General features: G+C 33.5%; 2 protein-coding genes and 1 pseudogene across 2 annotated transcripts; all 3 read right to left on the bottom strand.

Annotated features, from left to right (window-relative positions):
• Positions 1 to 15,125: 15,125 nt before the first annotated feature.
• LOC139859005 (peptidyl-prolyl cis-trans isomerase FKBP18, chloroplastic-like) lies at positions 15,126 to 16,890 on the bottom strand (annotated as a pseudogene).
• A 406-nt stretch (positions 16,891 to 17,296) lies between these two features.
• On the bottom strand, positions 17,297 to 20,573 carry LOC139858997 (MLO-like protein 9). The gene is made up of 15 exons (XM_071847820.1): positions 20,451 to 20,573; positions 20,282 to 20,339; positions 19,973 to 20,196; positions 19,594 to 19,710; positions 19,367 to 19,424; positions 19,188 to 19,276; positions 19,006 to 19,080; positions 18,818 to 18,906; positions 18,660 to 18,709; positions 18,502 to 18,542; positions 18,221 to 18,394; positions 18,046 to 18,081; positions 17,887 to 17,954; positions 17,740 to 17,800; positions 17,297 to 17,655 (listed from the first exon to the last, which is right to left on the bottom strand). The coding sequence occupies exons 1-15, from the start codon at positions 20,571 to 20,573 to the stop codon at positions 17,470 to 17,472; spliced, it is 1,449 nt and encodes a 482-aa protein (XP_071703921.1). The 3' UTR covers positions 17,297 to 17,469.
• Positions 20,574 to 21,128: 555 nt separating this feature from the next.
• LOC139858989 (protein S-acyltransferase 21-like) lies at positions 21,129 to 26,703 on the bottom strand. Its single transcript, XM_071847814.1, has 10 exons — positions 26,358 to 26,703; positions 25,169 to 25,282; positions 24,933 to 25,053; positions 24,229 to 24,428; positions 23,951 to 24,019; positions 23,490 to 23,561; positions 23,265 to 23,393; positions 23,085 to 23,165; positions 22,510 to 22,716; positions 21,129 to 22,154 (listed from the first exon to the last, which is right to left on the bottom strand). The coding sequence occupies exons 1-10, from the start codon at positions 26,400 to 26,402 to the stop codon at positions 21,282 to 21,284; spliced, it is 1,911 nt and encodes a 636-aa protein (XP_071703915.1). The 5' UTR covers positions 26,403 to 26,703; the 3' UTR covers positions 21,129 to 21,281.
• Between the last annotated feature and the right edge of the window lie 660 nt (positions 26,704 to 27,363).

Genomic DNA, 27,363 nt, shown 5'->3' with positions numbered 1-27,363 from the left:
ATTGCCTGCTTATCATTCTTAGGGAATCACTTGCTTATCACTCTTAGTCTAGACACGTCTTACTGCCTCTATTGCATAGACAGTGTATAGATAAATTCATATCTTAGCGTACTTATTATTGTTACCTTTGCCTGACAGCTTCCGTAGATTCCTTCGTAACTTATGGGATTTTAGTATTATATATATATATATATGTAAATTATGTATTGAAGGGTACTAATCTACATCCTATAATCTATTTCTTATCGAAAATCCTTCATCTGATCGTACGAGATGAATCCCTCAACCAGTTCGAGTCCCTCAGATTCCGATAGCTATTCCGATATTTATTCCGACAGCTATTCTGACATGGATGTTCACCTAAGCTTTGGAAGCAGCGTTACCAAAATGAATCAGCCAATCAGTCATCTTCAATTCATTTGATGGTTTCGTAGTCGACTGAATCAATGGAGATGCGAAGAAGGCGATCCTTTCCATCTACCAAATTGCCCTCTTAGCGAAGAACCTGAAACACTTACCGACGAATCTATCCGAAACACCATTTTCAGCCTCAGTTCCAGAGTAGCTTGACACGATTATATTCTATCCACAATTCTAAACCTTATTCATCCGCTCGTTCCGACCGACAATCATCCCGAAATAATAGAAGAAGTCAACGAACTTCGCGCTCGTGTAATCAATTTGGAGAATATGGTGCAAAATTTACCAGCTTCAGCAACATCATCGGCACCAATAGTACCATCAGTAACAGCACCAGTACCACCAACAACCTAAGTTTCAACACCACATGCCTCAACATCTCATTCTGTACCTCGAGCATAATCATCGTTCTACATGACGTTCTATATCATTTATCTTCATTCTATATGACGATTATGTAATCTCTAATGTTTTAGAGATTATATATTCATGTTCTAATGGTAAATCAAATGAGTTTAATATCATGTTAACTCATTAAATCCATGATTACATCTGAAGAAAATATATATGTATATATGTTTTCATAAAGATTGTAATTAAAAATTCTTTCGTATAAACTGTTAATGGTGAAAATATTTTAACGGGTAGGTATTACCCGAGGAATATTTAGATTTCACATTAATAAGTTACACTGTACATTCTTTCAATTCCGATTCAACAGTCATTTACTATCCTACCTACATCCACAGATATACGAATCCGTTCACCGCAGAATAACTATTTTCATTCAATTTTATATTTGGAGTTTGATCTATCAGAATCCAACAAGTGGCATAATGAAGAAAACATTGGACAAAATAAAAATTTTTTAGAAACAAACGAATTAACTATGAGAAATTTTGTTAAGAATCCACGCTAACAAAATCCTAGCTAACTGTTCCTAGCTAACTGTTAATTCCATATTACATTTATTTATCGCAATTTATTTATCGCAATTTAATTATCGCAATTTATATTCTCACAATTTTATTTATCGTCATTTAATTTCTGTTATTTATTTTACGCACTTAAAATATCGGGACACGTATACAAGGTTTTGACATATCATATCGACGCATCTATATATATTATTTGGAATCACCATAGACACTCTATATGCAGTAATGATCGAGTTCTCTATACAGGGTTGAGGTTGATTCTATAATAATATATATACTTTGAGTTGTGATCGAGTCTGAGACATGTACACGAGTCATGATACGTATTAATTAATCTGAATATTATATATTAAACTATATATGAATTATTGGACTGTTAACTGTGGACTATCGACTGTGGACTAAAAACATTGGACAATTAAAATGAATTAAAATATTGATTATAACATATGAAACTAAATATTTCTTCAAGTTTGCCACTTGATTTCATCTTAAACCTCATTTGTATCTTGACGATTACAATCTGCGTTCAAACCTTTCATGATTCTTGAAAACACCTCAATGGAGAGGATGAACCAACCGCACTTCATCTATGGAAGAAAAGATTAATGCATATAGTTATACACCTGAAAACACTCGGAACATGAGTAAATGTTTAACATGTATCTGTGCTAGATCCTTTAGCATTATTATTACCCAAAATAACTTTACAATCCCTTTCAAAGTAGTAAATTTTGTCACAGCTTCATCAATTCAACTTCGACTTTTCGTTCGAAACAACCTTATTATAACCTTGATATATATGTGTACTCTTTTATTGTTACCGGGGAACCTTTTATATTCCACCATATACCATCAGCGTTTAATCATCTAAAAACACAATTCTCTTGAAACCATCTCGAATTGATAACCGATGATTTAGATATAGTAACATTAAATGTAGAGGAAACAACAAAATTGTAGATGGTCTAAATGACCAAAAGTTTGATGATAAAGAATGGAGTGTTGGGAACGCTCGATAGAGGGTCTGGTACTGAAAAATGGATTGAACTAACCATGAAGGAGACCAAGGACAAATACAAGGACCAAACCCTATATTCAAAGAATCCAGGTAATTCTGGACCCGGTGAAATCTTTAGAGAATATCCTGCTCCGAAGTCATGTTAAAAATCTTGCGGAAAATTTTTCCTTATCAACCATCGAACTTAGAAATTCCAAAATATCATCATAAATATTTTTGATATTTCTGAGGATATTTTCATAAATATTCTTGTTCGAAATTATTCATCTCTTCGTGCTATCTATATTACATCAGAAACGAAACTGTTTTAATTTCTAAATTCTGAAAAATTCAAGTTTAAATTATGAATGTTTTGAAGTAGTGTTGGGAACTGAAGCATAAATTAGTATAATATAATAACACTTGATCAACGTGATTATATTACAGTAAGTCATGCTGAGTTTCTAATGAAACGTGATGATTCACAGATCATAACGCCATCATGTACCATGTTACACGACTCTTACATTCTACTAAATCTCTAAACAAAATCAAGAACATATTTTCTTGATAATTCCATCCTTTCCAGTAACTTCTGATAATTTGGCAAATGTTTTAGAAATATGAATTGAGGTATAAAAGTTGAGAATGTGGGAAATAATGGAACGAAAAAGGTTCATTTATAGTGGGAGTATCAGAAGTTGAAATCGAAACAGAATATGGCATTTAATTAAAGAGATCTTAATTTCCTTAAATCCTGAAGAATCAGATCTTATAGATTCCCAGATTTTCTTTAAATCCCTTGCATTCCGGAAATCAACTGTGACTACGTCAAAAGTTAAGTCGAACCTCTACTTAATTCAATTCACTCTTTTGCGATAGCTTCATTCGTATCCTTAGAATAATCGAATCATTTTATCATCATTATTCAATGATGATAAACCTCTAATTATCAACTCATATTGGTCATGAAAACATTTTTATTGTTAGCCATGACCACCTCACTCAAATTTCGGGATGAAATTTCTTTAACGGGTAGGTACTGTGATGACCCGAGAATTTCCGACTAAATTTAAACTTAATCTTTATATGTTTCCGATAAGATAAGCAAAGTCTGTAATGTGGAGTCTCGAAAACTTTGAAACTGTGTTCATATATTCAATTGACCTTTCGACTATTCCCGACGATTCACGAACGATTGTGTGTGTATATATATAAATGTATATATATAAATATATATATATATATATTTATTTATATATATATATATAAATATGAATATAAGTGTATATATTAATTTAAATTAATAAAATACAAAAGGATCATTTGAATTGAAAATATAAAGTAATATACAAAGTAATTAAGCTGTTATAAAAATGAATCTGTGTTTATATATATCCTCTATACAAAATTATAAATTGTATGGATACTATGATATATTAAGATATATAAACAGTAATTAATCAATATAAGTATTATATAACATATATTATATAATTAGTATGTGTTACATAATTAATAATAGGTAATAATAATAAATTACACTTAATCACAAACCAAAATATAGTTATAACAATATTATTATTTCTTCTATTATTATTATTGGCATTAATATCAACATTAGTATTATTATTAATGTTATTATTATAAATATAATTTTAAGGCCATGATTATCATAATAAAGATTTTTTAAATACAAATATTATTATAAGAATGACTCAAATTATAATTTAAATATTATTAGTTAAAATTATTATTAAAAATAGCATTAATAACATTTTTATTAATAACTATCATTTCCCTTATTAGTAATATTATTTATTCAATATCAATATTTATATAAAACTATCAATAATTATTAATATTGTTATCATTATTGCAATTACGATTTTAATTATTAATATAATTATTATTATTATTATTATTATTATTATTAGTATTTTTATTAATATTAATATTTATAATTGTTTAGTTAATAATACAGAATGATAAAGTCATATATATGCAAACAAACGGTTAATGTCAATATCATCTTTTCTCCTTTTGATTCCTTCCAAATAGGATATATCATGTTGCCAGCTATTTTCTCTTAAATTGATTGAGCTTATTCGAATCTAAATTGAGTACAAACAAATTTGTTAGCTATCACATTCATGCCTTTATTTATTTTTTATTTTTTTTACCCTATCCTTGTTGTCTGATCAAGGAAAAATCGACACCTACAAACGATAATTACTATCACCATCTTCCTTCATGTTCTTACTACTTCACTTTACTTCTTTTTGATTAACATCAATCACCATATCACCCACTACCATTACAATATCAAACCAACACCACCAACCTAAACCGTTTTCATCATATGCAACGATTATTTTTTTTTTCTTTCTCTTTCATGTCGGTCGAGCATCAACCATAACAAACATCACCTCCACAATGTTGTGCCGCTTTGCAGCTGGGAAACACCACCTGTAGCCATTGATGCTGCTGTCTTGGTCGCCACAAACCACCCCACCTTCATCGCAATCACCACCATCACCTACGATCACCACTACCACCTTGTCTTTCTTTCTTCAACTACCGGCTATCATCTCCAATACCACATCATTCTTCTATCATACAACCTAAACCCCATGACACCCAATATCTTGAATCACCCCTTCAACCATCGCTAACCCATTATTATTTTTTTTTAAATTTATTTATTATTTTTTCCTTTCTTTTCATATACCATCGAACAACCTGTAACCGTTCACTACCATCACCACTGCTGCTCCGAATTTTTTTTTACCAACAATCAAAACCATTAGTTCCTGTTCGATTATTGCAGCGTTGGTGTCTGTTTCAATTATCACAATCAAACACCTTCGATATAGTTTTATATTTTTTTTTTCTTTCTTCTTTCTTTTGATGAATGAAGATAAACATACAATATAAATGATGATGATGGTATTCGGTTATAAAGAAGATGATGAATATTATGTTTGAAGTTTATGACAAGATAGATGAAATGATTATGATGGCCTCATGAAAATAAAGATAATGAAATGGATATTAGAAAATATTTCATGGTGGATGATGAGTTGTAGAGTAGAAGATGCTATTTATGATCATACTTAACTATTGATTTATTTACACAAAGTATCATTATCTAATTACCGAAACTGTCTGTTATGATTATGTTATGACGTGATGATGATGAGTTGTAACATATGGTGATGATTCATAAATACTTCAAAAATAGATGATGATGAGAATGATGATGTGAACCGTGAAGATGATGATGATGATGATTTGGGTTCTAGTTTAGAAAGAAGAAGAAGAGGTCAGTCATGGGTTAAAAGGATTTAATCCAACAATTAAATCAGAAATACACAATCAGAGGGATGGTTTGCGAATGTGCTTGGGAAACAGAAGGTCCTGGGTTCGAACCCAGGCTATAGTATTTTTTTTAATATCAAACGAAGCTGCTGGGCTGAAAACTAACATTCGTCTGTTGGGCCGATTGTAATATTGGGTCGATGGTTCGGTTGAAATGAATTTAAGTTGCATCATAAAGCAGAAAAATTGGAATAGAGGAGTGGTGTAAGAGTGTTGATGGGTTAGCGGGAGGTCGCGGGTTCGAGCCCGGGCAAGAGCACTTATTTTTTTTTTAGACTTATTCTTTGAGGTAGTTTTCTATTATTATTATTATTATTATTATTATTATTATTATTATTATTATTATTATTATTATTATTATTATTATTATTATTATTATTATTATTATTATTATTGTTATTATTAGTAACAAGTATTATTATTATTATTATTATTGATTTAGTTAATTGTTACTATTACTAAATTAATACAATTAATATTATTATTATTAGTAGTAAAGTTATTAATATCATTATTATTATTATTATCATTTTAAAAGAGATTACACATTTTTAATTATTAGTATTAGTATTATTTTACCAAATAACAATTAGTACATAACACTATATTTAATACATATAACATAACAAAATTAATATTTTTATTTATTTTAAATATATAAAATGAATATATGAACCATATAGGTTATTAATATAAAAATGGTATAACTAATAAATTTATATATAAATTTGCTCGATTACAATTATGTGTGTTAATATATATAAATGATATAGGTTCGTGAAATCGAGGTCAACCCTACACTTGTTAAATGACGTCATATGTATTTTTACTACAAAATACATTATGTGAGTTCATTTGATTCCCTTTTACTCTTTACATTTTTGGGACTGAGAATACATGCGCTGTTTTTGTAACTGCTTTATTAAATACTTTTGAAATATATTTTGAACTGCGAATACGTGAAATGCTTTTATAAATGTTTGACGAGATAGACACAAGCAAAACATTCCTCGAATGAATTATTATGCAGACAGAAGTTCTGCGGATTATTATTGAATTATGTGGACATGATAATTGCCACCATTGAATTATGTGGACATGATAATTGCCACCATTGAATTATGTGGACATGATAATTGTCACCATTGAATTATGTGGACATGATAATTGCCACCAATTGAAGTGAATGTTATATATCGAGAGAATGATTTTATACACAGGTTATGTGTATGATATTTTGTACACGAGATATGTGTACGGTTACAAAGATTTGTTAAAATGGTTTCGTACACGAGAAAGGTGTACTGTATTTAAAAGATATCGCATGTACATTACAGGTGGGTATAGGATTCGGGCCCATTTGTACCATGCAGGATTTAAATCTTGTGGTCTATCAAAATGATGAATTTTATTGTTTTATGATAAACCTATGATCTCACCAACCTTTTGGTTGATATTTGAAAGCATGTTTATTCTCAGGTATGAAAGAAATCTTCCGCTGTGCATTTGCTCATTGTAAAGACATTATTTGGAGTTGATCATCGCAATGGAACCAGATGTTAGTGACTTCATCCAAACGGATTAGGACGGGGTATGACAATATTTGCATTAAAGATATGGAGACATTATCTATATGGTACCCAGTTTACGGTGTACACTGACCATAAAAGTCTTCGACACATCTTTGATCAAAAACAGCTGAATATGAGGCAAAGCCGATGGCTCGAGTTATTGAACGATTATCACTGTGAACTGAAATATCATCCTGGCAAGGCAAATGTAGTTGCCGATGCCCTTAGTCGAAAAGACGATGTTAAACGTGTTCGTGCTCTGAATCTGAAAATCAAATCGAATCTTATCTCACGAATCTGTGAAGCTCAATTAGAAGCTATTAAACCAACAATTACCGAAGGTGAAGGACCTATTGGTTTTGAAAACCAACTCCAAGTGAAAGCTAATGGTACACGGTACTTTGGCAACAGAATTTGGGTTCCTCGCTTCGGTAATCTCCGTGAATTAGTCTTGGATGAAGCGCATAAGACTAGGTATTCTATTCATCCGGGTTCCAGTAAGATGTACCACGATGTGAAGGAATTCTACTGGTGGCCTAACATGAAAACTGACATTGATACTTTTGTTAGTAAGTATCTCACTTGTTTGAAAGTCAAGGTTGAACATCAAAAGCCTTCTGGTCTGTTGACACAACCCGATATTCCACAGTGGAAGTGGGAATGTATCGCTATGGACTTTATTACTAAATTGCCCAAGACTTCTAGTGGAAATGATACTATATGGGTCATAGTAGATCGTCTTAATAAATCTGCTCATTTCTTACCGACCAAGGAGACCGACAAGATGGAGAGATTGTCACAACTGTATATCAAAGAAATTGTCTCTCGTCATGATGTTCCTATATCAATCATATCCGATCGCGATAGTAGATTCACTTCCAGATTCTGGAAATCCTTACAAACTGCTCTTGGAACTCAACTCGACATGAGTACTGCTTATCATCCGCAAACCGATGGTCAAAGTGAACGAACCATTCAAACATTAGAAGATATGCTTCGCGCTTGTGTTATCGACTTCGGCAAAGGCTGGGATAGGCATCTGCCTTTGGTTGAATTTTCTTATAACAACAGTTATCACTCTAGCATTAAAGCTGCACCTTTTGAAGCTCTATATGGAAGGAAGTGTAGATCCCCTCTGCATTGGGATGAACTTGAGAACAGACACTTAACTGGTCCTGAAATTATTCACGAAACTACCGAAAAGATCGTTCAAATCAAGCAACGTTTAGAAACTGCCCGTAGCCGACAGAAGAGTTATGCCGATAAGAAACGAAAGGACATCGAATACCAAGTTGGAGATAAAATCATGTTGAAAGTATCCCCTTGGAAAGGTGTTGTCCGTTTCGGTAAACGAAGTAAACTCAGTCCACGATATGTTGGACCTTTCACAATCACTGAAAGAATTGGTCCCGTGGCATATCGATTAGAACTACCAACCGAACTCAGTCAAGTACATGATGTGTTTCATGTCTCAAATCTTAAATGGTGTATTGCTGATGACACTATCGTTATTCCTTTGGATGACATTCGCATTGATGATAAAATGCACTTCATAGAGGAACCCGTAGAAGTCATGGACTGATCTTCTAAACGCTTAAAACAAAGCACCATACCTATTGTTAAGATCCGTTGGAATTCATGACGTGGCCCCGAGTATACCTGGGAACATGAAGACCAAATGAAACAGAAATATCCCCATCTCTTCTCAACCGCTGATGCATCCGAGAAGTCTACCTAAAACTTCGGGACGAAATTTTTATTAACGGGGAGGTACTATAACAACCCTCACTTTTCGACTTCTAAATTTACTGAATTAACCCTAGGGTTATCTGCCTGACTATATGTATTAAAGGTTGTTATATACAATTAAATATTGACCGAATAGTAATTTTTAGTCAACAATGTACGCTTAAATAAATAATATATTATTAATTTATATAATTTGACATAATTTAACTAAGTATATAAACTTTGTATCACTTTTATTATTTAGTTAATGTATTATATATTTAACTATATAATAAATCCAATTATATGTAAATGTAATAATATTTACAAACTTACTAAAACTATAGTTTAATAATTAAAATCATAATTATTATTAAAAATACAAAATACCGAATTATTTATTATTTTTATGCAAAATTTAAATTTATTAATTAAATAAAAAAATAAAAAAATATTGACAAATATTCTTGGAAAATAACTAAATCAATTTGTTTATTTATATAAAAAAAATCCTTAAAATAAATGAATTTTAAAAAAAAAATTACTTTTTAATTAAAAATTATAATGGAAAAACTACTTTTATTATTTTATTTTGTGTATTATCCCATGACCTAACATTTAATACTTTTGAATTTTAAAATCCCATTAAAAATTAAAATATTTCTTTTTCTTTTAATTATTTTATTCTTTTTACCTAATTTTTTCAAGTATAAATACCCCGCATTTCTCATTCAAACTCATACCAAAATTTCTCTCATTCTCTCTTTGAAGAATTACTACTAGTAAGTATTCTTTTCTTACTTTTTACTTTTTTACTTTTTACTTTTTACTTTTTACTTTTTACTTTTTACTTTTTACTTCGGTTTATTATTTTTTTTTACCAAAACATGTAAATAATGTTATAAATTATAAGCAATTAAAAAATAAAATAAATAACATGTTATAATTAGTAATATATGTTACTAAAAATTATAAAAGTATTTTTATGAATTAATATATAGGAATTATAATTAAAATCGAATTAATGAATATATATGTATATACGCACCTAACGTGGAGGTTATAATTAAAGATAGCGTACAAAGACTACAAACATCACCGCTACTTGTGGCCTAGGGTGATCCTTGTTACCATTATGGGACGCTTGTGGATCTCGAATGTCAAGACTTAGATTCTGGTCAAGAGATCCTGGGCCACTCGGTAACAATAGATCATTCGAGTGACTTGCATGTTAGCAACGAAGTTTGGGCGAGATTGTACAACATATTTGTTAAGAATTATAACCCGAACATTCTTAAACTATAAGCTTACTATAAGTGGAAGCTTTCCATAAATAGTAAGTTTCCAAAAATAGAAACTTTTGAGAAATATGAACTTTTCTCGAAAACCGTCACTGTCAATATAGTTGCTATATTAATAAACATACTTTATGTCAGTTAGACATTAACTAATCAAACGTTATACCTCTAGGTTGATATCCAGATCAATTACTTGCTTTACTTTCCTTCTTGCGTGGAATACTTCAACTGCTATTTAAGGTGAATTCATAGCCCCTCTTTATTGCTAGCAAACTTACTTACTTTACTTGGGGTGAGACACATGCTGTTTTTACTTTTTACAATTTAGACACAAGTACCAAACTGTTAAACTATGCTATACCCGGCTATGTCCGACTAAGTCCCTACAGTGATATTTTTAATTGCTGCTGCATGCTTAATTATTGGGGGTAGGCCTATCGGGAGTAACGTCCCCGATACATTTGACTAAGTCTTTGTATTACTTGATAATAAAATTAAACCGAAAAGGACAGACACAACTTGTCATGGGGCAAACTTGAACGTTTAGTCTAAATATCACGCTTTAGCATAACTTTTTGATCCAGCGGGAGATCAACTTTACAAACTAAATCTTGTGGTCTAAAACAACGGTCAAACTTTTGTTAAACCTATGAACTTCACTCAACCTTTTGGTTGACACTTTAACATGTTTTGTCTCAGGTGCTGTTTGATTCAAGCTTACTTATCTACTGCTTATGTGATGCTACTTGGACATAGGATCAAGAGATTATCGCATTTATTACTATTGCATTTAAACATTTACTTTACTCCTTTGTAACGACATTTCATTTTCCGCTGCGTACTTCATAAAGTTTAACTTTCTCATTTAGTACTGTTCTCGTTATTATAATATGTTGGTATATTTTGATATTAAGTCACATTTCGCCCAGGCCCTAACTGGGGGTGTGATAAGAAGACCTGAGTTTCTTCAAGTAGCAACAGTGATCCGCTTCAGATCTTAAGAAACCAATCTTTTTCGTAAAATCATCAAACTTCAAGTACCATTGCCGAGGTGCTTGCTTCAATCCATACAAACTTTTCTTTAGCTTACAAACCCACTTCTCTTTACTCTTTACCTCAAAGCCCTCGGGTTGCCTCATGTAGATCTCTTCAACAAGATCACCATACAAGAATGCGGTCTTCACATCTAGTTGCTCTAGATGTAAGTCTTCGGATGCAACCATAGAAAGTACCAAACGGATAGTAGTCATTTTAACTACTGGTGAAAATATCTCTTTGTAGTCAACCCCTTCCTTTTATTGAAAGCCTTTGACTACCAAACGAGCCTTGTACCTTTTTTTGCCATCCAACTTATTCTTGATTCGATACACCCATTTAATTTGCAACGCCCTTTTATCATGAGGTAACTTCACTAGTGACCAAGTTTTATTCTTCTCAAGTGACCCCATCTCTTCTTTCATGGCAAGGTCCCATTGTATGGATTCTTTTGTCTTCCTTGCCTCAAAGTAACTTTTGAGTTCACCATTCTCGGTATAGAGCAAGTAGTTTGCTGATGGAGAATACCTAGGATTTGGTTTGGGCACTCTAGTCGAGCGTCTTAGTGTAGGAGCAACCGAAATGGTTGGACCGGTTTCATTTGTGTCCTCCTCATCACTAGAACTCGCACTATGTTTGGAATCATCACCGCTTTTCGAAACATTTCCATCATTAGCATTTTCTGACACCTCACCGTTAATTGGCAATTCATTGTTACTCGTACTCCCACTAGAACCTGCAAGATCATCAATAGAAACATCGTCAAAAGTAACATGACCCGGTTTAGGACTCCCCGTTTCTGGTTTGCCATAGACCGAATCTTCATCAAAAGTAACATCGCGAGAACGAATTACTTTTCTAGCCTCGTTATCCCAACAACGATAACCCATTTCATCCGACCCGTAGCTTATAAAAATACACTTCTTTGACTTAGCTTCAAGCTTGTCTCTATCCGCATCTTTGGTCTTTACATATGCATTACACCCAAGATCCTAAGGTGACCATAACTCACCTTTTTACCATGCCATTCTTCCTCGGGAATTCGGAAACCCAACGGTGTTGAGGGTCCCCTATTTATCAAATAAACCACCGTGTTAACCGCATCCGCCCAAAATATTTTAGGCAAACCGGCATGTAGTCTCATACTCTTTGCCCTTTCATTTAACGTACAATTCATACGTTCGGCGACCCCATTGTATTGCGGTGTCTCCGGTACCGTTTTCAACATTATAATACCGAGCTTTGCACAATGGTCTTTAAACTCAAGACTACCATATTCCCCTCCATTATTCGACTTCAAGCACTTGACTTTCAAATTAGTCTCATTTTCTACCATAGATTTCCACTTCACAAAAGTATTAAATACATCGGATTTAGCTTTAAGAAAATAAACCCATACCTTTCGAGTGGAGTCGTCAATGAAGGTGACATAATAGCGAGAACCTCCATGTGATTCTACATTCGTTGGACCAAATACATCCGTATAAACAAGCTCCAATTTCTCCAACTTAGGAGCATTCCCCGATTTCCCAAAAGTCACCTTCTTTTGCTTCCCATATACACATGGTTCGCAAAACCTAAGTTCTACCTTTTTCAAATCCGGAATTCTCCCACTCGAAACAAGCATCTTCATACCCTTCTCACTCATATGCCGGAGTCCTCGATGCCATAGAGTTGATTCAGACTCAACATGAACCGTAGCAACCACCGTGTCTTCATCAAACACTTCGACCATATAAAGAGTTCCCCTTTTAGGTCCACGAGCCACAATACAACTACCCTTAACCACCTTCCATTGGCGGTTTTCAAAAGTAACCGCGTTACCTTCATCATCTAATTGACCAACCGAAATAACTTTTCTTTTTAATTTAGGAATGTACCTTACGTTTTTCAATGTCCAATTAGAGCCAAGAGTAGTCTTCAATACAACATCTCCAATGCCCTATATATTGAGTTGTTTGTCGTCCGCCAATCTCACCTTGCCTTGATATGAACGAAAATTCTTCATCATGCTTTTGACGTGAGTAGCATGAAACGAAGCTCCCGAATCCAAAATTCAAGACTCCGTAGAATTTTCAACACTACATAAAAGTGCATCATCACTTTCTTCCTCGGTCAAGTTCACACCTTTCGCCGGACCATTTTTACAATTCCTTTGAAAGTGTCCTTTTTGATTACAACCCCAACAAACAGCTTCACTTCTATCTTTTGATGGATACCTCTTCTTAGACTTCTTTCTACCCTTCTTCTCACCGCGATCAAATTTCCTACCACGGTTGTCGGTACTTAACAAAGAACCGGATGTCGATTCCCCCGAGTTTCTCCTACGAGTATCTTCACCAAGAATCAAATCCCTTATTCCTTCAAACGCTAGCTTAGTAGTTCCCGTAGAGCTACTAACTGCGGTAACCGTACCTGACCAACTTTCCGGTAATGATGAAACAAGATTAGTGCCTTTAACTCATCATCAAACACAATATCTACCGATGCTAACCTCGATATGATGTTGTTGAACTCGTTGATATGATCGGTTGCACTCGTACCTTCCTTCATCTTCGTATTGAACAATTGTCGCATGAGAAAAACCTTATTAGAAGCGGTAGGTTTCTCATACATGTTAAAGAGCGCTTTCAAGCAAGCAAACATCGTCTTCTCATTCACAACGTTGTATGCAACGTTCTTAGCAAGTGAAAGACGAATCGCACCCAAAGCTTGACGATCCAAAAGCGTCCAATCGGCATCGCTCATGCTTTCGGGCTTGGTCTCTAACAGAGGTTGATGTAGCTTCTTTTGATACAAGTAATCTTCAATTTGCATCTTCCAAAAGCCAAAGTCTCTCCCATCGAATCGGTCGATTCTAAACTTCCCGTCTTTCGCCATCGTTCCCTTAACGAAACCTTGTGCTCTGATACCAGTTGTAAGGATATTAGGACCCAAAACAACGCAAGTGATTCAACAAGATCACTCACCGATAGTAATTCTACAAGATTACTAACCCACTTAATGAACGAAAGATTATAAATGCTAGAAATGTAAATCGACACAAGAGATAACGTGGTTAGATGCAATCGTTGTGATTGCTTTAGTCCACGGACCAACTAGAGAATGTATTTACTGAATATTTGTGGTGTGTTTACAATAAGTTACAAGAGGGTCTATTTATAGAATGGTTTAAGGAGTAAGCTAAAAACAATTCCTTGAAGCTTCATGTGAGTTTCCTGACAGCTTCATGGAGGCTACATGTGAGTTTCCTGATAGCTTCGTGGAAGCTACATGTGAATTTCCTCACAACTTCGTGGATGCTACATGTGAGTTTCCTAACAACTTCGTGAAAGCTACATGTGAGTTTCCAAACAACTTCGTGGAAGCTTCGTGTGAGTTTCTTGGAATCTTCCCTCTAATTGTTTAAAGTTCTCCATATCTCCAACACCTCCGCCCCTAATTGCTACGGAGTATCATGTTAACAATGGACTCTAGTTTTCTCTCTATAGTAATTTTGTTACACATTTGGTCTTTATATTTACTATAGCCTGCCTACACTAAGAGATACAAAATATGTTGGTAGGATATTTTGATATCGATATCCTGATCTTGAAAACATTAAGCTGGTATATAAATACAAGTCTTACAAAGAGTTTTTGTAATATCATGTCAAATTCATATTACAAAGCTTCATACACTTTCCAAAATGACCTTGTGGTAAAAATATGTAGCTAAACATACCAAAACTACCCCTGCAAGCTCATTCAACTAAAAAACAAGAATGCAGGTACTAGCAGTCCAGTAAAAACATTACTTTCCTTCGGGTTGCATTACTTGTAATAATTCAAGATTCAACTCGAATGTTGCTCCAGGCTGCAAAAAACAAAAACAACAAAACATAAGTCAACAAGCATTGAATGTTAGATAGTAAGATGATTTAAAAAAAAAAAAAAGGCATACCGGAATTTCATTTAATCCCTTTCTACCGTAGCCTGCCTCTGGGGGTACGATCACTGTCCTCTGTCTGTGCAACGTATAAATAAAGAAACATAATTTTAACAAGAGAAAGAATATGAATTTTTTTAAAGATTAGAATGTTAACAAACAAATATTTGGATACGTTAGAAAAGATCACCTTTCCACCAAGTTTCATCCCCTCAACAACTGTGTACATGGCGGGAGGAGGTTTTGGTGCAGCTTGAGCAGAAAATAAACCGTTTGGGTTGTCTACAAAATCTCATTTACGTTCTCTTCCTGGGGGAGCTCCTACCTTAAACTCGTAAGGCTACTTAAGCCCATAAAATAAACATGTCAACATATTTATGCCATTCAGTTGACCGCCCTTTTGAAATTATTACCGTTGACTTATAAAGTCAAGTAAGTCAAAGTTTGAATTCATGATAGATATAGATTCTTTAAGTTTTAGGAGATAATCGACAGTGTCTATGAACTATGACAGCAAAATCTCTGGATCATAGTACATTAGTAATTAGTAATTTAGTATAAAATGTAATGTTAAACATTTCAAATCTGATTCTACATAATCTATAAATTTGACCTCAAACTCAAAATGTGTTGTGTGCATAAAGAGCATGATTGGAGAATGTAGAAGTAGAAACAAACCTGTGCAATGGTACGGTTTCCAGCTAAAATCTTGGACTCCCTGCTTGAAACTGCAGTAATTTTGTTATAAACGCAATCAAAGTGGACCTGCACAAACCCACAGACCACTGTAATGAACCCTAAACCATGAAATTAACAGAGTCATAATCAGAATTTATTTCGAGGATGAATGTTCAACAAAAACCTGAACAGTTGATCCCTTCTCGACAATGGGACCCTTTCCTTCAACAAGATCACAGTACTTCAGCCCATCAGCTGCTTCAATTTCAAGAAGCTTATTAGATACGACAAAATTCTTCTTTTCAACATAGATCCTTGCACTTTTTTCTCGAGATGTAAATAATTCATATCTTTATGATTGAAAACAACATATTCATACTAAAACAAATGTATAAAGCTCGAAACTTTAATCTACAAAAACACTATCTTAGAATCTTGTCTTCTGCACCACCTTTTTCCAACTGGTTATGTGGCAAAGATTACTCAACATCACATTACTATTATCACAACACATTCAAACACATCTCAATTGCAATATGAATGCATCACATTCCTCTCATATCATATTCCCAAATAGAATTGCACAACAAATAAACATGATGCTCATGGAATTCAACAAATTTATCATTTTTAAAGAAAACTCTCTTAAAAATAATATACTAAATTGACTAACATGTAATTTGGTAATCTTCAAGTGGGATAATCTTTCTATTGCTCCTTTCTCTTTTCAAAGATTCTTGAGGATTTGCAGTTAAGATAAGTGGAAGCACAGATATCAAAATTGCTGATCTTCTGGAAATGGGCAATGCCAAAATTGTTTGATTTTGATTATTATGTAATTCTTGATGACCTTTATTGGGTTTGTTGTAGGAAATTATAAGATTTTCAAAAATTATTTTATGAAAAGAAGCCATAGCCATGGCCATGTTTAAAGACAAAAAAAAACCCCAAAATCACAAAGCTATCCACTTTACTTGTACCAAAATTCACATTAAATTCCCTCTAGTTTGAACCAATTTTATGAGTGAAAAATGGGTTGCTCTTACAAGTTACAACAAATTTGTGGGGTCGGATTTTATTAATATACAGCTTGAATAAATTTATTAAATATTCAAATTTAACCCCATAACAAGTAACATACAAATCTGTACTTCACTTTCTGTAAACATGTTCATATATAACTCAACTTAAGCGAAATGACTGACACATCAACCACAATTCAAACAATAATATACAACTTTATTATACCTAAAATAAGACATTAGTGTAGCCTTATTCACTCAAACCTAATAATATGCAGCTACCATACTTACAGTAATTCGGAATGTGAGACTTAAAGCAACCAATAAAATCAATCATTTGTAGTTCAAAAGTCACACGTCACGATTCAATAACAACTTCTTTGCATAGCTTAGAAAAAGTCTACAAGTGGGGATTTTTCATTAATCCTGAATACACTTTAATTGTGTTTAATGCCAACACCATATGGTACTCTAGGGAGATACCGTTGTTGCAGAATCACCTTTGACTTTGACTTTAGCATCTACAGGTGGTACTACTGGATTAGTCAATGTCTTTGATTTAATACTTTTATCCTTCTTTCTCACATGTTCATGCCAACTCTTAAGAGCTTTTGATGTGTGATCATCAAATATAGACTGCTTCATTGTTGACCCCATCTGAATATTGAAAACATTCAAAGTAAACTTAACAATAAAGTACTTATAATGGTTTCGTTGATGAATGTTAGCAGCTGAAAGTACCTGGGTAACAAGAGCGTAGAGTGGAAGTATACTGTAGCTGCATAAGCCTTGTACAAGTATTCTATAAAATAAATCATAATTCATAATCATTAAGACAATGTCGTAGTAATATAATCTTAAATCTTAAATAATGTATTTGAAACTTACCCTATAATGACTCTACCATATTGAAGAATAGGATTTTCGTAAAAGCAAGTATCTAGTCCAAACTCATACTGCAAATATAAAGACATCATAAGTGATATCTAATAAAACATAATTAGCAAAGTGTTAAAATGATTAGTAACAGTATATTACATTACTTACCCATATCCAAAAGAAGTGTGTTATCTCAAATGAATTCTGCAAAACAAAATAAATAATCACTTGTTCAGCATACAACATTTTTTTATTCATTCTGTTTTTTACTAGATTGCATACTAATCACAGCTTATTTGAACATACATCAAATTGTGCTAACTTATTGAAATTGAATACCTACCTGAAAAAGGGTTAGTTGAATAAGGTACAGAATTAATCTAGGCTGATTAAACCAGAAGTGTCTGTCTGAGAGCTCCACAACAGGTATACCTTGTACAACCGATTGTCGTTCTTGAATTTCAACAGCCATTTGTGTTACAATGGCTTGAAGCTTTGTCCCAACTGCTAAAATAATCTTTACGAAAATCAATGGTTAGTTAGCCTTCTTATATTATACGCCTATCTAGGATATATTGTTTATGCCGATAAGCAGATCAATGAAAACGGATAGGAGATACTTACGATTACGGGAAACAGAGACAAATAAGTCATTGCACGAGCTCCTGCAACGTTACACATAAATTTAAAAAGTCGTTAATGCAGCGAATATCACATTAAATAAATAAATAAATAAATAAATAAATAAATAAAAAAAAAAAAAAAAAAAAAAGGTGTATTACCATCAACATTCGCAAACAGAAAAAGAACTGCAGTAGCCCATAGCAACGGACTGAAATTATGATTAAAAAAAAAAAGAAAATAAAAACATTAGATCAATCAATGAAAGAATAAAAATAAACAAGTTTTGAAGTACTTTATTGTGTTGTGACAAATTTACCTGATTCCTACAATTACTTTAAAGTCATCTTCTAATGACCTCTTTATATATTTTTGAAAGTTGAAGTGACTGCCAGGAGATAAATGAACCTGTATATGAAATTAAAACAAAAATACATACAATTATATTACAGAAATGTTAATCACTCAATATAGAAAATAACATGTTTTGGGGATTGCAGAACTTACAGAGAAAAAAGCATGGCGCATGGCCAAGTAATCAGATCTACGAACAGATGTAAAAAACTGCCGAAAGAAGCATACCTAAAATAAACGACCTGATTATATAAGTTTACAATCATCACAATTCTCGCATGTATCTAAACTAATCAACAGTGTTTCCCGAAATTAAAAGTATCTAGTATACTTACAATGTAAAACATTGCAGGAGTGTTAACCAGAGCACCAGTGTGATGTTTTACGAAAGATAACTCCTTTGTGAGGCGGTACTTTGATGGATCTGCACAAGAGCGCACACGAATTTGTTGTGTCAAAAACATCATATTTTGAGTACTTTAATAAACATATGTCGATCATAAATTCATAATACCAGCGCCAGGATCATGATCCTCCAAAATCTCTCTTTCCCAAAATTTCCACATGCGAGTCTGTATCAAAAAAGATAAACCATCGCTTTTACATAAACATGTTATTCATATAAATAAATGAGCTTTCTAAAACCATTATGATATGATATAGCTCAGTAGCCTTCAAAGCTACTATCAACAAAATAAGTTACTAAAATCTGAAATGATGCAATGAGTTAATGATTCTAACCTTTGCTCTTCCAAAAATCATGGTGAGGGTACTATACATGACATGAAACACTGCCAAAAAGAATATAAAGATGTGCAGTTGGTGCAGTCCAGCAACTGATATAATTTGCTCATAGCCCTGTAACAATTTAAGACATGTTATTATCAAAGTTATTTTACCGGTGGTTAATTAGCCCTAATAATTGTTCAGATATGAAAATAATAGATTAAAATCTATTATGCTTTTTATACATTTTGCCCAAAAAATGCTTCATCTTGGGTATCTTTTTTCATGGTAAAGTATATGCAAAAACAATTAAAAATGCTATGGGGGAGCCAATGTGCTCGTTCCTATAGGATTCCTCGTTACAAAAAAATAAATAAATAAATAAATTAGTTACCTCTTTGCATTCTTTTGGTGGACCATCTGCTAACCTTCTTTGATCATACCATAATAATCTCCTAGTCTCTAACCCACCACCATCTTCATCTATATCATCCTTTTCGTATTTTTCTTTCTTGCACGGCAAGAAATCTTTTGTAAGAGCCTTCGATACACAAATGGATGCAATATAGTTCTGACTAAACACCAGAAGCAACGAAATAAACCCGAGAACCATAAGCTCTGCAATGGCAAAAACATTGTGATATACGATAACAAATCGCAAACCACATACAGACGTTGAAAAAAAAAAACTGATCATATGTACCATTTTTTATATTCTCAAGTGCTTCCATTAGCCCCGGTTTATGTCTCTTTTTCAAAAACTAAAACAAAAACATTTCCGTCACCGACAAATTTCGTGATATAACACTAATATGATTACAATTACAAATAATGGAATATTTGAAAAAGGCAATAATTTGCAAGATGATTACATGTCCGACGGTATGAAGGCTATGTTCCAACATCACTGAGATTATAACGATGACTGCACAAACACAGGCAACAGACCATGTTGCCGTTTGGTCGAGCATTCGTTCATCACCACCTCCACCCATTTTTAATTTATTATTTTAGGATCAAGGTTACAGTTTCACAATTTTCTTCCTCCTTATTTGTTTATGTTTAATGCCTTTTTCAAACATCAATAATGGTAAACAATCTAATCGCCATCAGCAATAAAAAAGGGATCATCTTGATTTGTTTTTGTCTGAAAAATAAAACCAGATTGAAAATTTGGAAATTGTTTTAACTAACTTGAACCGGGTTTTGTTTGGATTCAAGAAAAACTAGTTAACGAGAGTGTTAATAGGAGATTTAGTTATATGGTTTCCAATGATGGCCACAGGATACTCAAACGGAGATAATATTAATATATCCAGAATAAAACATGTTTTAAAGAAGTTCTTTTATGTAGAAATTCACCATTTTAACCCTTTAGATGCATGTAAGGATTTAGTGTCACTCAAAACCATAATCTGTCAACCAGGTTAATAATAGTTGGTTGGTTTTGTAACTATGAATATGTCAATAATCATCAGTTATAGTACAATTTCTTATCTAATTGATAATAACGAAAATAAATAAGACAAATAAAAAAAAACACAGTTCAGCACATTAGCCACACATACACATACTGCACTGAATTGAGAAAAATGTCTAACTTTGAAAATTGAAAAAGTCAAAGTCAAACAATAAAAGAAACAACTCTACAAATTACAAAAAAAAAAAAAAAAAAAACAAATCTGATGAACAAGGTTACAAAGTTAAATGTCTCTATGTAATCTTTGTTGTGAAGAATCACTTGGAACAAATACAGGAAGCTGCCCGCCACGATGCGATCTACCCTGTTGATAATAACTCGACGTGTTGGTGGATACAGTGGTATTCGTGGTTAGTTCCCTATGTGGACCACCACTGCTGCTGCTAGGTCCGACTAGAGGCCCACCAAAGAAAATCGATTGACCTGTGTATGTAAGCTCGGCGCCTGAACCCTGCAAAGAAGAGCCACCGCCAACATTCTTCGCCGTTGCAGCAGACACGAACCGGCCTGCTTCTTGATCCCAATATACAGATGACGATCGCGTACCTTCATTTATGTTTCTCCTAGGAACCTGTGGGACCCGCACCTGTGGGACCGCAGGTGCTGATGCCAGCACTGGCGGGACCACAGGTACAGGCTCGTTAGACAGAGGAGACTGGTTATCGGAGGACTGGTACATTGGGTTGAAATGATCCCTAGCGGGTGGTGGGCTACTCATATTACTAACGACGCTATGAGCACAAGTTTCGGTATCATCGCGGCTAGCTCGACTAGGAGGGTACGAGTTTTTGGAGCCAAGGAACCGATGGTGATGGGCACTATTTGGGCTACTTTTGATGCTAACGTTGCTGCTAGATAAATGATCGGGGTCGTATTGATTATGTTTAGAGCCTACAGGCCGAAGAACAGAAGAGGAAGCTCGGGCTTTGGCACCTGCTTTCATGGCTTCGGTTGAATCCAGTTTCGCAAGCTTCCAAGCACTGATTCGAACAGGACGGTTAGGTGGCCGTTTACCCTTGTCACCGCCTGGGTGAACCGCATCCGGGTCAACTGTTGATGGAAGTCGCCCGGGCTCTAGATGAGGAATGACTTCGTCCTGATTTCAGAACACGGGATTATTTTTTGCCATAGTAAAATCACAAGTTGTTGATGAAGTAATCATTATATGAAGACAAAATGTCACGAATGGTCCTTGTGATTTGTATAAAAAATCACCAATGGTCCTGTAATTCCTTCCCGTCAAGGATGGTCCCTGTGGATATACACCAAATGGAGCATTTGTGATTCAAAATGCAAACCACAAACACTATTCCTGGCGGAAAAAAAGTACAGGGACCACCGGTGATTTTTAATACAAACCACAAGGACCATCTGTGATATTTTGTTTTATATGAAACATGATTTTAATTACTTAGATTCGGAAAACGAAAAATTATAACATGAGGGGGTACCTGATGATCCATAAAGATTCTTGGTGGGGTGCACCAAGCACCTTTATATTGCAGACCCAAACCGAGGGAGCTTCGGCCGCTCATAGCAGTGACAGAAGAGCTGGTGGGGGAAGATTGCAAGCTTTGTTGATCCATTCCGTCTATTGAGGGACCCGGCGGCTCACTTTGGGTCCTCATCGCAACAACGTATTCATATGTTGTGATACCCTGCATTCAGATATCACAGTTTATTTTAAGTAGACACAGGTCAGTATGAATTGGCGTGGGTCGAGTCGTAACAGGTCAGTACGGGTTGAGCTGATGGCTTTTTTCCAAACAGAAATAGATTACGGAGTAGAATAATAGTTAGCTATGCAAAATGAATCACATTTTTTTTATTCGGAATAATAAAAAACTTCAGATAAGTTGATTTGGAAGATTTTTTATATTATGTACTACGATACAATTTGGGTGACGTTCAGCTCATTTTGACATGTTACCTTTGAGACTAAATTTTATAACTTCACTCTTTAAAGTAAGAACATAACCCTAACGGGCCCGCCAAGTAAATGGGTCAAAACAGCCTTCAAACAAACCTTGCGAATAAGGATTATGTGGAAAAAGAAGAGTTCTCCTAGTGGAATAGTGGCAAGGAAGGAGACAAGTGTACATATAGCCTGCAAAAACAACAAAACAAAGTAAAAACGATATCAATTTCTGAATATATCTACAAGATTGACTGTAATTATAATTAACGGTTAAAGAAACATCCATACCACAACAGTTGCAAATGGGGCCCGACTAAATCCGTCTCCAAGTCTATCAGAAATCTGGTCTTCCGTAGCATGTTTATTAACAAAGCATCGAACAAGAACAGCAATACCAACCCCACATTCAAAGGTAAGCTGAAACGGAAATACAAGACACAACAGTTGAATTTAACAACTTCATGACTAACTAGAAAAGAGACGGAAAATTTTGTATTCTATTGTACCACTTACCCAAACAAGGCTGACGGCCATTAAGCTTACAAATGTGTAGTAATTTTTCCTACCAACGCAATTGTTTAACCACTGCATAAATAAAAAAAGTAATTAAAAAAACTAAATTACAATGTGAGAAATTGGATCCTGTGAATGTATAGATATCATGAGACTATGACCAAGGCATGCTCCTTAAATTAATTTTAATAAGAGATTATAGTTTATATGCAATATGTTTCTACTTCATAAACTTACAATGTAACTCAAGTGTTGTATCGTGAGTGCCTGTGCAACTAGTGGCTGTTAAATGGTTTTTGCACAACTATTAGCCGTTAAATGGGTATTTTTTGGCATTCGATTGCACTTGTACATATGAAACAATCTAAGTTTACACCGATAAACTTCTAAAAGTACGTATAAATTACTGCAGATCATTTTTCTTGTAACACTAAAAATCTCGATAATGTCAAGAAGCTTACCCGACAATGATGATCAAACCCATCAACACATTTATCACAACTTCTGCAGTGTTTGCTGAACTTACGCACCTAAAATAAACCAAACAAATTTCCATATCATTGCATGAAAATCTAAGAATCAATGAAAAAAACTAGCAAATTAACAATCAATCGTCTTTTTTGAGGTATAAATAAAACTGAAAAAAGTTCATTCTTATAATTATTAGTCTATTACACACACAAAAAAAACCATATAAATGTTAATGAGCATAAAATTGTTTTAAAGATACTATGAATACCTCTGCATTGCACAACGTGCAGAATAAAGCCTCTTCTTCTCCTGCTAGTTGCATCTCTTCGTCATTACGACAATCTTGTTTGACAACACACCCACAAAATATCGCCCCAAATTTTGAACAGCATCCTGAACTACCGTTATCATATACTCCCCCGTTTCCAAAATTAGACTTGCTATGTTCTCCAACGGATGACCCGTTTCCTGACACCAGAAACAACAATAAACATGTAAGTTGTTAGCAATCAGGCCAAAAATATGTTGCTTTAAGCAGTAATAAGCAAACTAACAATAAATAATTGTGTCATATATGTTTACAGAAACCTAGGTAATTTTATAAATTACAACTGTATCATATGTGATTACAGATACTATATTATTGTAAAAGTGATATAACTTTTAGTTTAAAAATGAGTCGGGGATATTTAGACTCTAAAAAACACTTCAAGAGACTTTCAACCTGTGTGACCAGAGTGACACATTTGACCCATCTCCAAATTAGCTAACTGTTTACATTATTTAACATTTATTTGGAATTTGATTCTTTAAGGAATGTTAGCTAATGGCATATTTGGATTAATTACTATTACCAATTTGCCATGCGTTAGTTCTATATTCAATAGGTGTTTTGACTTCTCCAATATTCAAGCAGATCTTTTAATTGCTTATTAGCATTTATTAAGACCATTCATGACGTGAATTACTAACCATGAACTTCAGTACCATTATGCGACCTATTTGGTGATGGTCGTCCCGGTTCAATTAGAATGCCGGGATCAGCAGGGTCAATAGCTGTGCATCTTACGTAGAGAATAAATACACTCAGCGCCTGAAACACAATATTATTCAAAAGAAACCATTAGCAAATAAACTAGAAAGAGTGCTTAATACGTACATATATAACTTTATCAAAAAAAAAAAAAAAAAAAAAAAAAATCATTTACCAAGAACGAATAAACACCAATGGCCACATGTTCATAGATATCCTTTCCAAGAAAAGGAGAGAAAAATGCGTAGAAAGCAACAGACAACAAAAAGAATACTGTAATAGCCACAACCTGCACATATAATAGAAACTAAATAAGAAGCCAAACTCAAAAGTAAACTAATCGTATACAACACAAATTATGTATTAAAAGAAAGTTTGACATAAGTGTTTCGATTCAACACGACCAGCCCGTTCGGAATAATTTCCTGAATTCCAGTATAACTTAATAACTTATGACCAGTTACCCTATACCCTTTTACCACTTTAGCAAAACCGATAAACAACGCCTTTTAGGCTGTTTGGATGTGCTTTGAAAGTAATAAACTGATAACCAGTTCTGAGTTTTCAATAACAATTATTCAAAATGTTTTAACTTCTTTTGAAAGATGTAACTTAAATCAAAATTTTGCTAAATACAATAATGTGGCATCGAGTTTGTGACATCTCCAAAATGAAAATGATACACGAAGTATACGTTATTGCATATGTGTTTCTGGATCTCTATCATGATCTATAGATAAATTTTTAGTTTATATTGAAATAAAACTACATTTCCCTATATACGGTTATTGAGTTCTTTTATGAAGATTGAGTGGGATGTTTGATGCGATCAATCATCAACGTTCTAAATCATAAGTTAAAACCCTACAAGTTAGAAGATTCTTAATTGCAGTTCATCTGTGAACATCCAACAATATTGTAAATTAAATAGTAGAGCAAAATACTCAATTCTACCGATTAAACAGTTTCTGTAATCTGTAGTTAAGTATATCCCAAGCAGAGTGCTTTTCTTGCATTTGTGTAAGGTTTTGACTTTTCATTAACAATTAAATTGATCAAAATCATAACACCAGAACTTACAGAAAATAATGTAATCTCTTCAATATTCAAAGAATAAAGCAAAAGACAGAGGTGTTTTATGGATTAATTATGATGTTCTGACTAATTATGGTTAAGATAACAGAGATCATAAGAAGCATTTAACAAGATACCAAATTAATTATCCATAAAGATGTATATTTACTTAAATATCCCTCTTTACTAATTCATACGTACTTCTTATCAAACAAAATCCTAGAAGTAATACTAATACACAAGTACACAACTAATGAATGTAACATCTTTAGCAACAAAATTTTACACACCTGAAAAGTATGAGCAGGAAGTTCCCATCCATGGCGTCTAGCCATGAATAAAAGTCAAAGTCAAAACCCAACAGTTTCAAAATCAAAGACCATTCAATCCCAACGAGAACACGCACAAACACCACCAGTTTGTGTTTTGTTCAGCCTTGAATCTCTTACGGTTCTCACAAATTAGTCATCAAGTTGAAGACTTGATCTTGACCCGGATGTTAAAACCGAAAAATAACCCGACCCGGAAGCTTGATTTATCAAATTCTAGGGTTTTTATGCTGGGATTGAATTTTAATTGATCAATGAGACGTGGAAGAATGAGAGGAGATTTGGGGATTGTGGTTTTTTTAACTGCAAGTAGGACTAGAAATTTATATATTATATATATATATATATATATATATATATATATATATATATATATATATATATATATATATATATATATAATCTTAAAAGTCGAATAATTTGTTGGGGTTAAAGTTTGTTGAAGTGTATGCTTAAAATTAGTGCAACTTCTTCTAGTAGGCCTGCAAGCACAAACTTTGTAGTCAAAGTTGCACACATATAGAGGCTTTGCCGGCTGCAGTCTCAGTTACAAGTTTTTAATTCTAAGCTCCTCTTTAAAAATAATAATAACAATAATGATGTTTTTTTTTTTATCGAATAACCATGTAAACGAGCATGTTGACTCCCTCGTGAGGTAAAACCTCAGACTTTCGAAACTCAGAGGTCACCTGTACCACCGTACGTCCAGTAAAATACCTTTCACCATAAAATTCCTAACTAAATTGATCTCGCTTGACCAAGAATTTTCAAGGATCTACTCGGAAACTTGCAATTTTACATAAGTCATGGTGAACAATGACCGAGTGGTTTCCTATTAATAATGTTTGTATTTATATTTATATGTATGTATAATGTATATATATGTATATATGTATATGTATATTTCATCTACTTTAATGATAATCTATATATATATATATATATATATGATTGGTGTGAACTGTGA

Source organism: Rutidosis leptorrhynchoides, chromosome 1 (genome assembly GCF_046630445.1).
Source record: "Rutidosis leptorrhynchoides isolate AG116_Rl617_1_P2 chromosome 1, CSIRO_AGI_Rlap_v1, whole genome shotgun sequence".
NCBI lineage: Eukaryota > Viridiplantae > Streptophyta > Magnoliopsida > Asterales > Asteraceae > Rutidosis > Rutidosis leptorrhynchoides.
The sequence above is the reverse complement of the archived record's forward strand: the minus strand, read 5'-3'. Positions and strand labels throughout refer to the sequence as shown.